This window comes from Melospiza melodia, chromosome 1, assembly GCF_035770615.1.
Source record: "Melospiza melodia melodia isolate bMelMel2 chromosome 1, bMelMel2.pri, whole genome shotgun sequence".
NCBI lineage: Eukaryota > Metazoa > Chordata > Aves > Passeriformes > Passerellidae > Melospiza > Melospiza melodia.
The window spans coordinates 87,075,558-87,091,833 of NC_086194.1; the positions used below are offsets into that span (position 1 = coordinate 87,075,558).

Sequence of the window (16,276 nt, forward strand, 5' to 3'; positions counted from 1 at the left end):
GGAGGAATCCTGCTCTCTGCCACTGCTGAAAGCAATGAATAAAGTGCCTGCTTGCAAATACTGCTGCCCTGTGCCCCTGGCAGATCATGAGCCTGAGCTTGTGTGCTGTGGCCCAGCAGCTTCTGGTCCATAGTCTACTGCTGTCAGGGAGGCTAGGTGCCAGGAAAGGTGGAGTTACTGCTTAAAGACCTGCAAGCTGCACAGAGAGGAGTTGGGGAGTCGTTTTACCTGTGCCAGGGTTGAAAGGCCTGCTTTCTTAGAGAACAGGGGGAAAAAAATAATTGTGGGGAAATTAATGATATGTCACTGTATGGTCCTCCTCTGATTTGTGTGTTATTTTGTATTCAGATACCTGTTTGAAGACAGGCAATGATGGAAAGCTGGGGAAATACGTTTTCAGCTATTCCAGAACATTCTGGTGATAGATAGGGACTTTTGGAAAAACCCTAATAACATGATATTTTATTTTTACTTCAGTCAGGTTTCTATTTCCTCCCCTCTGGCCTTTTATAAATTTCAGAGTTACACAAACACTTCCTAAGAATGCCCTTCTCCCTGCCTGTATGTTGGCCTTGCACATAAACAGGGAGAGCTTGAAATCTGGTTGTGAAAGCTCCCCTTTAATTGGGCAATAACAGCCTCATCTCCAGCACTATTCATTTGACATAGTAAAGTAATTGTTCTTTGTTAATGATGGGAGCTGTTTCCTATTTAAAAGGTTTTTTACCTGTGCTTTACATCGGTGACATTCATGTGCTGCTGTTTTCATAATCAGAAATGGGCTGTTAGTTTATGTGGCATTTTTCAAGATTCTTCTCTATAACAAGTAAATATTGAATTGCCTTTGCATATTTTAATTCACCTTAATCTGTTTGAGTTGTATTGGTCAAATTTTTGTGTGATATGAATTAAGTAGTGTGACTTTTGTACATTTTTCTTCTAAATTGAAACCATTTGAAGGTGCAGAGGAAAGAAGAAAAAGTTTATTTCTTCTCTGACAAGGTAAAGTCAGACAAAAGTAAGTCAGACAAAAACCCCCAAAAGCTCCCACTGGATATGTTTATTGAAATATTCAAATAGAATTCATTCTCTCTATAGCGTGAAACTCTGGTGGCATATGGGGAAGTAAGATATATTACAATAAAACTGATATAAAACAGTTGAATTTAGAAATAGTGGCAGGAGATAATTTTAGTTCATTATGATTTAATTCAATTAAATGCAACACTGTTAACTGCAGACTAAGAAGTATTACTTGTGCCTGTGCAGGCACACAAAAGCATTATTTATTCTCTGCTGCATCTCTCTTTGCAGAAGAAATTACACCAGTAAAAGGGGGGTGCTCAACGCTTTCATAGCACTGTAAAACCCTCTATACCTCACAGACCTCAGTGGAAATTTGACCTGAGCAAGGAGAAACATTGAGATAAGGTGTTGGAGAATAGACCCCTCCAAACCCAGGAAGATGTCCTTAGGTAGGATATGCTCTTTGAATGTCAACAATGTTGGTGTAGGCTTGTGGATTAATTTATCAGATAGTGCCTCAAATGAGGGGTTGGCACCAGCAGGGAAAATATATCTGCTAATTTTATTTTTTTTCCTTCAGAACCAAAAACGGCTCAATCCATCAGAACAAACGGCTCAGTCTGAGCTGCCTGTGCCTTCTCTATCCCAGGCACTGCTCTGAGTCTCCTGAAGGAGAGGTGACTGATCCCTGTCCTTTCCCCAGTTACCTGAGCTGTTCCCTGCTCTGTACCTGGGCACAACAGCTCAAACCCACAAAGGCATTCAAGGTCCATGGATTTCAATCTGAGCTATCTGCCTAAATGCCTTTGTGCATCCGTGCCTGAGGGCCATGCTGGCCATGTCCCAAATCCCAGCTCAAGCTCACAGCTGAGGAGGAGGTAATGAAGAGCAGGTGGCACAGGACTCAGCTCCCTCCTCTCTCCCAGGGCTTTCTGACCCTGTGGGTGTGGGATGGTGAGCTGTGACAGAGAGTGTGTTTGTTGTGGCGGTGGGAAAAGGTTTAGCATGGACCCAAAGGCACCTGCGTGAATGCTTGGCATGATGGCACAGAGTAACAGGTGGAAGCTTGGCTGGGATTTTTGTATGGATCCAACAGAAAGAAATTTCTTATTTGTCAGGTATGTTTTATTTGACTGTGTAAACTGAGATGTGTGACACTGTCCTGCCTGGGTCAGGAACCCAGTGCTCATGCTTAAGGACTCCCTATAGACTTTACAACCTCAGTCCCTGTAGCAGATGGGTGTATTATAAAGTCTTTGCTTATGTTTCATGATTATGTGTTTCCATCATGGCATGGTTTAAACACCCAGCTCCTGTAGCTGCAATCAAAAGGATGCTTCCAGTCCCAAGGAGTGAGTCTGCAGTTTAAATCTAGGATAAAAGCTTACAACAAATGAGCAATAACTGTGAACCAGAAACAAAGAAATAAAATTTTAATAGTGACAATGATTACCCTTACACAAGCTGCTTGACCGTTGTCTGTTTATATGTAAGCTATCAGAAGAGCACACACTGTTGAATTCTTAAGACAAGAGTCAGCCTGGGAAGCAAGAGAGAAACTGAAAAGGTGGCTGTGACAGAGCAGTGTTTTCATCTGTGAGTGGTTTGGGATTGTTTGATATTGCAGGTAACTGTCTTTGATCACAGCCTTATAACCATCACCTTTAATTTGTAGCACAGAGGTTACTATCTAGCACCCAGCTAGCCAAATGAAATGTATGGCTTGATTAAGGATCTCTTTTGTCAGTAATTTGTGCCTAATGTTTTTAGCTTTCCCACGGGCTGTTACAGAAAATGGTAAATCTGGTTTAAATGAAACCTGATACTGTTAATGGTTTAATAGCAGCTGCCACAGGGTTATGGCATTTTTCAACAGATGCTTCTGTTTCATTTTAAGCCTAAACTAAGTCTTAGAATATATTTACATAATTAATATAAAGTACACGTACATAATAATGACAATATTTATAATTTTAAAATATTTCCTTAAATTACTTTGCTGTTATCTGTTCACAATATAAAACTTGAAAAAAGAAGGCATATTATTAGAAATAATAATTTATATTCACCTCTTCAAAAAAAGTTGTGGATGCAGCATGACTGTGAGCTCTTGTCATCTAACATGGCAGTTATTGGTGTAGGCAAATCCCTTACTGCTTCAGAAAAAGAGACAAAAAGCTTTGCTGCACCTGAGTTATGCTTGTTATCTTACCTACTGTTCAGCCAGGAGTATAAAAGTGATGCTTATATTTAAATATACGCATCAAGAAAGAGCAGTGTTGAGGTGTGTACTTAGAAATATTTGAAGTAGTAAAGATTTTTGGATGATTGTTGGCTGCACAATGTTGTCTGATTGAGGAAGCCCCTGCTAATTAAGGAAGAATTTGGCATTTTAAGATGTTCATAGTGGGTGATTGGTTTGAATGGATCTCTTTTATTTGGAGGTCTTATTCTTGACTTCCAAGAAGTACTGAGGGTGTATCCTACAGGATGTTCAGAGTGAGAGGATGCTGCTGAATATTGTGGCCTTCTACAAGTATGTGTCTGTTCACAGTGAAGAGAGAAGGAGAAAAGGCTCCTCTTTCTCTGCCTTGGCTGGAAGGCAAGGTAATGTTGAATAGGCAAGTGTACCAAGGCATTTGCTGCTGTGAACTGTGAAGACTGAAATGGGAACAGTAAGACATGAAAAACATGCAAATAACAGAAAATTGTCTCTATTAAAGAAGCATCCAAGATTGTTTATTTAAGAGATTGGGCAGTCGCAGTTCTCTCAGGAGAATGTGTAGGAGCAGTGGTGAAGCAGATGTTTCACTGTGTGAGGGGCGTAGCTGATATATCTGCTCCCCTTGTCCCCAAGGTGACTACCCTTCATAGCTGTTAGCCTGGGTATGATGGCTGTCATCTTCTGTGTTCCAGCTTTTGTGGGGGTTTTGTTTTATTTGTCTCTTTGAATGTATTAGAATTGTTCAACAGCACCTGGGTCAATGCCCACTTTAATTAATGAAAACAGTTCAAAATGTGGCACAGGACCAAATTTCTTTTTCTTTGTGTTTACCCTTCCTTCTTCTGTACCCACCAAAACCTTACAGATGGATTTACATAAGTTCATTACTTCAGAGTGTTTCTTCACCACTAGATTTCAAGTCTTTGCTATGGGAACACAATTGCTTCAGGCCCTAAGGCATTGGTAGTTCTCTTCCACACCTCCAAGCTGCTCAGAAGAATGTCTATACTTATCTTATGAAAAGTGTAAACTGTGTTTGTCAGTTCTCTGTGAGAACTTTTTACCTTAAAATACTTTTAAACCCTACACTGAGGTTCACATACTTTTCACTAAGAGCTTTTATTTGAAGGAAGAAAGCTATTAAGGACCAACATCGTTCCCACAACTGGGTGGAGAAGAGTTTGTGACTCAGTGAGGAGCAAGTTTGCAAGTGTTCTTATTGGGTGTTTGGATGAACTTTCCAAAGCTGCTGCAAAACTAATCCAGTGGTGAATCTCAGCAAGCCCTCACAGGGACACCTCAGATTTCCAAGCTGGTTTGTTATTCTCTCTTAAAGATTTCTAGTGGCAATGTTTTTCCACCACTGGTAAATAGAGACAGAATATGAATGCTTTCTGAAAGCAAAGGGGGAAAGAAAAAAATCATAAAATAACCACACTAAAGAAAGCACAGAATTTTTTGTTGGAGTGGAAAATTGTTCAAATATATGATTTTTGGGAAGAGTTGTTAATTGTTTTAGCATGCAAAATTGGACCAAAGGTATGATGTTTGTAGAGCTTTATATGATAAAAGAAAGTCAGTTCCCTTGTGATGTTTTTGTAACAAATAAATCTTCCTTCCTCCTTTTCTAGGTTCTACCAGATAGAAAAGCTGTGAAACCAGGCATGGTACTCCTCTTTGAACTCTTCCTTCTTCGTGGCACCTATACCTGGATTGATCGAGAAGTGGGATGGGGAGCTTTTCCCTTATGTGACAGCAATCTTAATGCTTTGGAGGGAAAATTTAAATGTCCCTTCCTCAGAGGACATTATGACTCCAGAATTGACCGGTTCAAAAAAATTGAAAATTTTATTTCTCAGGACTTGGATCATTGGTTATGCAATCTCTACTTTCAGGTTTGTGTTTTAAAAAATTGTTTTGTTTTCTGTATATTTTTCTTTTTGATTCTGAAATTGGTTTGTGGCTCATCTCCCATTTACTGAGATGTCTGCTTTAATCAGTAAGCATGGGGAAGAAATACATGGGAAAATGATATGGGAGAAAAGTGTAGTAAACAGAGTAGTACAGAGAAGCAAGAACTTCCTAAAATTCTTATAACAACATCTTGGACTGCTGGGCTTCATAAACAGTGTACAACAAGCATGTTCTGGCTGTGTGGAATTCCAAACTACTTTTTTTTTTTCTTTTTCTTTCTCTTCCTAGATAATTAAACTACCGCAGGATTCAGATAAGCAAAATAAGCATGGTATGCATGTTCATCTGCCACCTGAACTTCTTATGTATTCAAGCACTGCTGAAAAGAATGGTGTCTCAGAAAATGTTGTACAGTCTGGACCACAAGGTGATGGATTCAAACTTTGATGTTTACGTTCAGGTTTTCACTGGATCAACCCAACATTTCAATGCTGGCCAGTCATTATTGTTCTTGTTAATCTAGATTTTCTTCATTCAGATGTGGGTCCAACATGTGTTATAGCAGGAATACTCTGACTCTTTTTATTAAGGTGGTTTAACTTCGTTTTCAGGTGTGAACAGTCTAAACCAGCCTCATTGCTGAGGATGGAATGGCCATGCTGGCCTGTGCTTAAGGCTGAATAATGCTTGGAATGTTACAGCAATAACAGTTCAGCTGTTTATGGCTCCAAGCTTACAGGAAAAGAAAAGAAAAAGATGCTTTTTGTGTACTTCTGGAAGAACTTTAGCACCTCCCTGGGCTACAACAAGGACTTCATATTTGGCAGGGAGATAGTTCTGACATCAGAAGCATGCCTTATGCTACTCCTCTGAAATTCTGTTAAGATTGAATCAAGTGATAACCATTAGGAAGGACAATTATCATTTGCTTGTGTACAGCAGACCTCCCCAGATGCTTTCTCAAAAAAAAAAATCGCTGAATGTTCTTTTTAAACTGATCCTCCCTGGCCTCTGTAAACCTTCCTATGTAGCTACACTGAGGACACAACTGACCATATTGCAATGGACTCACAAATTGCTCCTCTACCGGTAGAAATCCAGTAATGAGAAGAACTGTAAGATGCTGCTGTTGTTCTTTTCCTTTTTCAGCACATCGCATGAGACTTCCATGCACAAAAAGAATTCATTTTTGCTATACAGATATTTCTGTATTCCCTCTTGTTTAATGAACTGAAGCATTCAGTCAACTCATAGATTGTAGTGTATGTGTGAATATTGTGTATAGATCTAAAGCAGAGAATTATTTATTCAGGACAGAGGTTCCTTAGGCATTTGAGAATAGCAGTAGTGATGCACTGTAGAGGGCACAGGAGGATAAAGAAGAGGCTATGGAAAGGAAAGAAAGAATGCATAAGCAATAATAATTTAGCATGGTAAATGGGCAGCTCAGGTTGGAAGCATAACTTGAAAAGAGTCCAGGAGAAGTATTTTTCAGACAGTTAGTGATGATTTAAAAGATAAAGAAAATGAGGTTTGCCCTGAAATGCTTTTAGGCTAAGCAGCAACTGCACTGTGATCAAAAGGCTTTTATATATCCACCCTGATATGAGAAGCATGGAGGTGTAAACATACACTATACTGAGGATTAAAGTCTTTTTTGTTGTCATATATCTTCTACATATCTGCCAGGTTGCTTTGAGATGCAGCAAACCATGAATAGCGGATCCAAAAGGTAGAATTGCAGGCAACACTTATCAGCGGTGAAGAATTATGGACAAACTCTTAATGGATCAAACTTGCTTGGTCCAACCATCAATCTTCACATGCACATAGAGGGTGCAGCTAAATATGTCATGCTTTCTGGAAATGCTTGGAAAAACTCATGATGCTCAGTTTGAAAAGTCAAGAAAGACATGTTTTTAAGAACTGAAAAAAAGCATTAGTGTGTCCTCTTTTGCATGTAGACCTCTGAAATTTTCCGATAAGGCGATCATGGAAGATCTGTAATTTTCCTGCCAAACAGATTTGCACAAACTAAACTTTTAGGGGTAATTTTTGATATTGCTTATATTTATTTATTTTTCTTGGAGCATTCTTTAAAGATATTATTAGCTGCCAATATCCCCCATGGGTTTGTTTTTTAATGTATCTATGCAGTGCTACAGTATGCTGTTTCTGCTGGTGATATGTTGCTAAGAGATTTAATAATGGGTAAACAAACACAACATGTGGTAATCCTTTTCAAATTAAAAGTTTATTAAATGCTAGCTTGATGACTTTCTGGCTATTTACAATTAAAGGAACAAACCTTAGAGAACTGGAGGTCACATGGTGAAAATCACAACCAACATTTTCGGCAGAAAAATGTGTTTATGATCTGTGGCAAGCTGTTGCACATTGATATGTCCTATAAATTCAGTATTATATCTGTTAAACCACCAAAAACTGGGATGGGGAGGGGAAAACTCTGTTAGAGTGACATTAAGGTTGAGACACAAGCCAGAGAAAGCAAGAACAGTCTAAATGAAGACGGGTGCTCTGTAACTCACTCTACCGCAGTAGTCTAAATAGTGAGTGGTCTTATATATCAATACCATATGTGGTACTGCAACATATAAGAGAAATAAAGCAGGTTAGGAGATGGTGTTTTAGCCTTCACTTCAAGTTTGTCTTGGTTTTAGAAGCTTAAAACAGAGCCTTCATATTATTTCCATTAACTCCAGGCTACATTATTCTTTTAAGCCACAGCTCCATGTAGGGCGAGGTAAGGCTCTTCCCTGCTGCACAGGCTCTCTGGTCTAGAGCACAGGGCAGGGAAATGCAACACAATGCCTCCCATTCTACCTCCTCTGCAGATCAAAGATGCAATTATCAGATCTGGCGTGTCTCTTAGTCCAAACCATATCTTCTCTCCATTCTTTTGAAGTGGTATTCTCTAAGAGGTTCATGGCAGAAGACAGCTTCTGCTTCTGCCACCACCAGCCTTTGTTTTTCTTAGGAAAATATTTTGCTGTTGATCTGTTGCTCCTTACAGGAACAACAGTCCCTATCAGAATAAATGGCAATTTCTGAGCAGAATTCATTATCAACTGTTGTGTGAAAGGTGGTAACAGCTCTAGTAGAAGCATCTTAGGTAAGAAAATTTGAGGCAGTTACCAGGAATGTTGCCTTAGTAGTCTTGGATCTAAGTAACAAGGGCTTCTAAAAAGTATGACAATTTCAAAACTGTCAGTCTCCATATAGACACTAAATATACAAATCCGTCAAGAAAATGTTCTTACAGTGAAATCCAGCAGGACACCTTTTGACTTTAGCATCCACAGGAAGAGGGTATTCACATGTGCAAAATGTCAGCATAACAGTATTTTTTGGAATTGGCAGCTCTTTCATCCTCAGAATAGTTGATGGACAGCACTCATATATTAGTTCTACAGCCCAAACACTTTTAGGTCAGACACAGGCTCATTTGTAAAGTGTTGCTCCACATTTGTTGGGAACCTTCATCTAAACATCTGCTTTCTTTTGCAGCTGTGCTGTTGATCTGACCTGACACACGAACACCATTTTGTGCCCATCTGAACTTGTGATCAGATAAAACAAGCAAGTGGAAAGCTAGGGATGATGTTACCCACTGTAGTTTTTAGAACCAAAGGAAAACCTTTCTCATTCCAGTTGACATTCATGCCGCTTTAAGGTTGGCCATTTTGAAGTCCTGAAGCTATGGTCAGCACTGTACCAGCACATACTGACGTGCACTCAAGACCTAAAAAGGGTGCTTATAAGGTAGAAGGTGGAACAGTCCCTGGGGATTAGGATACTGAAGTAGTTATTTTCTATTTTTTAGTGCTAAGCTTTGTGTATTTTTGGTGAACCTAAAGAGTCATGACTGTGCATTTTTTTTTAAGCAGTAATTTTCCCAAGCCCTGGAGTATGAAATCAAGAAAGGAGTTTTACTTAGCTTGACTGTGCTGGGGGAGAGGTGTTATCAGACAAGATGTTGAGGGAAAGTGTTCAAAGGTAGCTAGTTATGGTCCCAGCACGAGGATGATCTTGCTGTAGTAGAAGTGGTGGAGAGTCGCATTAGCATGAATGCACTGCTCCTAGTGTCTGGGCTAGCAGAAATGTTTGTTGCTATTGATTTGCTAGGTAGATTTGTCACACAGAAAGACTTCCTCTACCTCAGCTGTTTTGCATTGGACTAAACACCTACGTGCAGATTTTCTGAGTTTAAAATCTTCTTTCCAGAAAGTCTGCTTGTCCCTTATTCGCCCCTGCTCTACTGTGGGAGCAAAAAGAAAAAAAAATCAGCTGTTTGGGAATGGTTTTAAGGACACTAATTTTTTTTACAATGAACAAATATCTCATTTTTCCCTTGCACTTTATTTTTTCTTTCCCCTTGCAAGTGCGTGTGGCTTTCCCCAAGCAGTGTATGTGGCTCCTGTGCCCTATGCATCAACCAGAAGATAAGTTAGAACCACTGAAATGCCTTTAGTTATTAGACTATGAGCTTATAACAGAAATAAATATTAGAGAGAGAGAGAGAATTTTCAGGCGTACAATTTTTCTGGTTACTGTACAATTTAGTGTGCTTTTTGGTCTATCTTCCTTCTGTCTGTCTTGCTGTTAATAATAAGTTTGGTTTGTACCACTTGGCTTCAGCAGTCCTTGAAACTCGCCAGGGTTGTAAAGCTTTAAACAGTTGCACAGGTCTTTAATTGTAAATTAGTTTTGACAGGACTGCTAAGACAAAGGCCTGGCCCATCCCATCGTGATGCTAGCCGACAACCCCTTACTGCTCCTGGAGCAAGGAAACATGTGGAAGGAATTGTTCTTTTACATTTCACAGCTTGTCATTTCCTCTGCAGGGCAACCTCTGACCTCCCCAAAAGATCCTGACACCCATAAGGGAAGTATTCCCACTGTTGTAAAGGAAGTGGAAAAGCAGTTTAATGCTGCGAAAGGAGGAGAAGCGTGCGTGTCAGAAGAAGCTGTGAGGAAAAGAGAAGAGCATAAAATGCTTCCAGCAGGTTAGGAGTTTTATTGTGTTACTTAATTTACTGAAAGTTTGCAAGTAGATCTGCCTGGCATGTGTGTAAATATCCCCATTTGCCTTCCCCCTCACCCTGTGATATCATCTCATCATTATTTCACTGGGCAAAGGAAGTGATGGAAGAGTTTAAATCAATTGTTAGGGATCAAAAGCAGCTTAGGCAAAAAGGTACAGAAGCAGTGGAGTCCCCTGTCTAAAATATATTTGTAGGCCAAATGTGTTAGTAATTACAAGGTGTGTGTGCAGTGCACTGACAACATTAGATTACAGCTGGTGTTTCCGTGACATTTTTACATCCTTTCATTTTATTTGGTCGTTTATATCCATGGATCACAACATGTTGCTGTTAGGTGCTTGGGAAGTACTTTTTTCTTCCTGCAGCACATTAATAGCAGTATCCTTTGTTAATTGTGCTGAGCTAAATTGCATAAAAGTGCCTGTCTGTATTTACATCAGGTAACATTTGCTTCTGGTGCATGGGATTTCTTCCAAAGGCAAAGCCTGGCAAAGTTATTATGGTGGTTTTTTATTCTCTTGATTTTGTTTATTTGTTTATTTTTTATTGGTTGTTTTGGGGATTTTTCATTAGTTTGGTTTTTGTTTTGTTATGAAGTCCCAGGTAAAATGTCTTTATCTGAGAATTGAGTAATATAACCCCTAAGTCCTCTCCTAAACTCAAAGACCACTGTGATGGACAAAGGAGGATTTACCATGGGGCAGGGATTTGAAGGTACCAAGGATATCTGGATATCTACTCCCACTTCATAGCCTAGGCCAGTTCAAGGAGATGAAAGTACAAGTGGGAATAAGTTAATCACACCTTTTGGAGGGAGAGGGTGACTTTCCTTCTGTACAAGGAAGCTGTAATAGGTCATGGTTAGACACTGAACTGAATATTAGGTAAGAGAGAGCTACCTTAGGTCTGACAGCTACCTCTTATCTGTGTAAACAGTATCTTCTTATTGTCTTCAAGTCTGTGGGCTCCCTGAAATAATGCAGTAGAATTTTGGATGAATGTTATTTTGAAGCTAATGCCAACTTCCCTTTCACAGCAACTCATGAAATGTCATTCAGAAACAATTTCTTTGGAGCCATCTTTCTCTGTTGACTGTCCAGGAAGGCGAGAACCATGCATCTGCTATTATAGGTGCACATGCTGAGTATCTCATGTTAAATGGGCACAGATAGAGGTAGGAGCTAGTACGGCATTGCCAAGACAGGATTCGTAAGTGCTGAATATTGACACTGACTATCATAGATGAGTGAGAAGTAGAATATAGAGCTGGTGTCATTTTTTGTTTAAAGGGTGTTTGTGACAAAATGTTAAGCATATTACAGAAAAATTTTTAGTATTTCAAGGGTTCCCATTACATGCCCTGATAACATTAACACCTAACATGTCTTTTCTAGATGTTGGTTCTTCTAAGGATATGAACAGAGCCCTGGCTTAAAAATTTTGTTCAACTTCTACATTAGTAGAATCTACTTTGAAATTTATTTTGTTTATTTACCCAACATTAGTTGTGCAAAGCAACTTAAAATACTCAAAATACTTAAAACTTAAGTGGCCTATGTGAACAAAAGGGTTTTAAAATAATGCTTAGTGGTGTTTGACATTTGCTTTTGTTTACTTTTAATTTTTTTTCTGATTTCGTTTCTTTGACAACATTTGGATGTTTCCACCTTTAGAGTGTGTCTCAAAACCCAATTTTTAGTTGTGCATGTAGACAGGTATTCCTTTTCCCCTCTTCCCATCACTAATGTTTGTCTAGATCTAAAACTAGCATGTTGAATTTTTATTCAAAATATTTATGTGGAGTTTTGCAGAGACCCAGTGGCAAACAGAGCATTTTAGAACCCACATTTTCAGTTCAATACAACCTCTTACAAATACCCTGAAACTATGCAGTTATAGAAGTAGCCTGACTTGGAAAGTACTGAATTACCACAATCTTTATCAAGGCAAGGTTCAAAGGGCATAATTTTGCATCATCATCAGATCTGACTAGATATATGAAAGAGATAATACTATAATTGACTGAGAACTAAAAAATAAATAAATAAATAAATAAATTCTGAGTTTACCTGAACTGCAAGCTGATGTCCAAAATATACATGCACTTTGAATTAGGTGAAAAGAGTTTTTTGCTTATTTTTATTCATGAGACAACAGAAATTTTCCTTGATGAGCTCAGTTTCTGGTACTGCATCTATTGCAAAATTTTTTAATGAAAAACTTGTTTCAAAAGTCACATCACTAAAGCATTGGTCTTCTGTGATGGAACATTGTCAGTAATGTCTCCACTAAACTCACTATCTGCACTCAAAATGATGGAAAGAAAAAAACTTCATTTTGAAATCCCCAAATGCTTTCTGCAGGATGACATATAAACTAGGATTTGTACTGTACCGCTGTTTAATTTGAAGCTTCAACAGTGCCTGTATGTTTTCTCCACCAATACTCATCCCAGCAGCACCTTATCCCCAGCCTTTCTCTCATATTAAGCCTAATTTCTTTTTTCAAAGCCCACAGTTATGCATGCACCACAATTCAAACCCCTGGAAGCACATTAAATATTTCTCATAAATATTGTTAATCTTGGTCAAACTCTTACAAGCAAGTGGCATTCTGCTCATTTTTGGGGTTTGACAGAACCCCTGTGATTCCTTCAGCTCTCTATTCTATCACCTTTCTAGGACATACCCTGGATAAAGTTTTAGCTCCTATTTTCACATCTTCTACCTCAGAAGGAGGTTTGTTTGATGTCTGTCTTCTAAAACAAACTGAGTATTGAAAATAAGATGTTCAATATTGTTCATATTTAAGGTTTCAAATTCAACACCCTCCTGCATTTGTGGAGAAACGTTGGGAAGCGAATTTTGTCCTTTTGTGACAACAAAAGACATTTCTGTCAGAACAAAGCTTCAGAATAATGTCTAAGCAAAGATGGCATCAGGCTAACCAAAGGGCTTATTACAGTAGCAGCAGATAACACTCAAAACTGTATTCAGAATTTATTGAAATGTTCCTTCAATATCAAAATACTAAACACAAAACCAGCTTCATTCTAATTTTATCATTGCCTTTGGAGAGGAGGCTTTACATTTGTTAAAATGTGTTTATATAAGTGAGTAATTGTTTCATTAGAGGATTGTATTTATGCTCACAAGCATTTCAGAAACAATTTTATGAAAACCAGTGAATCTTCATTGTAATATTTCCCCTTATACTGCAATGATGCTCTTTCCCTACTGAGGTGCTGTTTGCTTCTACATAAAATTTGTATGCAGATGCAAAAATATTTACCTAAACAAACAAACAAACCCCCAAAAAACCAAAAAACAAACCAAACCAAAACAAAAGACCAATCCAAACCAAGAAAAGGCTGTTTTTCCTCATGGGTGCCACTTTAAAGGAAACAAAGTGATATTACAAAATGAAAATTGCTTGGGGCTCATTTTTTAATACAAGTAGGGCCCCAAAGGCAGAGCCTCATATGGTGGAAACTTCTTTCTGTGCTGGAGCAGGACTTCTCTGAGCAGGACTGCATAAAGGATTGCATTGATTTTTCCAATTAGGATCAAAGTCAGGTTCTGGTTCTGAAATCCTCAGAATCCAAACTCTTAAATTTTCCAGCTCTTGCCATGCTACTTAATTTCCCATAGACCAGCGCATTACTAGGAAGGGAGTCTAAATAGGATCTTCATCTTATTTTCTGTCCCTGCTGTGGTGATTTCTTTGTCTTCTGCTCACTCTTGGATTGTACCACTCTAAACCCCTTTCCTACTGACTTAGATTGCAGCTATCAGAAGGCACTGCACTTCTCTTCTTTGGCCCCAAATAAATCAGAAGTAGTTCCCATCAAACTTGTGTAAAGTAATTTCCTAGCTGTGCAATTTCCTTTTGCCCATATTTTAAAAAAATCAATTAGACTCCCCATGCCCCCCCATACATTAAAAATAAATATTTTGCAGCATCAGACCTATATACATTTAGAATGAAGCTGAGGAAGGGGATGTACTTTAAATGTACATATCAGGTATTAATGGGTCAGTTACCAGGGCCAGACTAAACAGCTGGTCAGACATGAAATCTTCAACACAGAGTGGGGTCCCCACTGTTCAGAGGTGTTGCCCCAAACCTTGGTTACATTCTACAGGTTCACTCCTGTTGCACCACAGTACTTGTTACAGAAGACATAACCAAAGATGGTAACTTCCAGGCTGAAGGCAGAGGGCAAAAAAATAAGTTTTATTCTCCAAGGGTTTGGAAGCAGTAAGACACCCTCTAAAGGCTGATTTTAAAGGCCATGCTATAATGCTCTGCTATTGCCCTGAGAAGGCTGCTGTGGAGAAAGAAAGGTAACAGAGTAGCAATAATGCTTTTGTTTCCAACCTCTTACCATGGTATTTTAAAAACTCAGGTCCCAGAAGAGCTCAGGGATTTTGTACCAGTAACCCTTTCTTTGTATCCCTTATCAGGCACGATCCATGTGGTATCTATACTGTTTGGTTGGGACTCAATATGACCCAAAAATGACAAGGTCTGCAAATAACCTTCATATCACCACGATTTTCCAAATCCAGACATTGGTTTTGTCATGCCCGTTCCACAATGGTGGGAAAAAATGCCACCCTATTTTTCCTATTTGTCTTATATGAATGTAGACATTTAAATTATTCTGCTGGACTTCTTATTAATAGCTGATCACAGATTTCTAACTTTGGGTTAAGAATCTTATTGCCTTTTCCATGCTCTGGTGTAATCATATTTTCCTGCTTTTATGCGTATGTTTCTTGACTTCCAAATAAATCCATTAACAGAGAGCCTACATCTGCCACTGTGCCTTTGCCACAGCTATGATACCTGTCTCTGATCATTCTTTCTTGGTGCTGTTTTCTCCTCCTCAAGTTGTTCATTTTTATCATGAATGATATTATGTTCCCCTGTCAGGGAACAAAATGTATTTTGAGTCAATTTACTAAAATAGTCGCTGCTAAGTGTTATATCTGGACAAAGTTGACACCTTTGACATTTTCTAAAATGGCAAAAATAACTGTATTTAAGGTATGATTTATGGGTACTCTATGTCAAAGAAATTTCTATTACAGTTTCTGATGCAGCAGTCCCACCTCTTTCAATGGAGAAATTGCTGATAGTGCAGCTAATTAATGCTTTATTAGGATTCTGTGTTCAATTATAAAAAGTTATAAAAAAGTAAAATGCAATTTAATAATAAAGAATGGTGTGGTTCTCGTTTCTCTCTCAGAACTGCTTTGTTTTTTGCATGTGGAAGAAAATTTCTACACAGCTCAGTTTTATAAGACACATTCCCTTCCCCCCAACCACTAAGCAGGAGCAACTCCTATGATTAAAAAGTAGACTGGAGTCTTTAAATGTCTTTCTGATTGCTGGCCTCTATTAAAAACTTCTTAAAATAATAGATAGGTTTAATTCCTCAAGCCAAAGAAAAATTGTATCATCTTAAGTATTTTCCATATTTATTATATTGATGAGATTTGGCTACTGAGAAAAAAAGGAAGTAAAATCTCTTGTATTGCAAGTTTTAAATGTACCAGGCTAAGGTTTACTTAATTAGAACCTCCAGGCAATAAAGGAGCCCTTTTTTAAATTCTGTGAATCTTAATATGCTAAATAATGCAAAGCTTCAACTCTTCAAGCATGAGACACACATCTGGCAGCTTAACATTTAAATTACAGAAAAAAAACCACTTCAGTAGTAATTTTCATGAAGAAAAGAATGGGAAATGTATTACAACTAAATTTAATTTCTTTTTAGATTTTTCATCCTGTCTAATTGCAGGCATTTCCCATCTCCTCTTTTATTTATTTATTTTCATACAGTTTTTTTCTGTACTTTTTATTGATCTTTAATTTGAGCAGCTTCTTACTGTTACAGCTATTGAAGAATTACATTGTGTTTTTACTTAGCAAAAATTGTTCAGAGAAATCTATGAGGAATTAAAGTAATGAGCTCACTGGTATACAAAGAAAAGAGCATTCAAAGCCTTACAAATAAAATATAAAAAGAGCACGTCAT

General features: G+C 38.3%; 1 protein-coding gene across 1 annotated transcript in view; it reads left to right on the forward strand.

Moving 5' to 3' along the window:
- LOC134420649 (uncharacterized) overlaps positions 1 to 16,276 on the forward strand; it is a 178,323-nt gene that overhangs the window by 71,706 nt on the left and 90,341 nt on the right. The window contains exons 11-13 of the mRNA XM_063160871.1: positions 4,882 to 5,145; positions 5,453 to 5,591; positions 10,030 to 10,191. Coding sequence (XP_063016941.1) covers positions 4,882 to 5,145; positions 5,453 to 5,591; positions 10,030 to 10,191 — 565 coding nt within the window. The remainder of the gene's footprint in view (positions 1 to 4,881; positions 5,146 to 5,452; positions 5,592 to 10,029; positions 10,192 to 16,276) is intronic.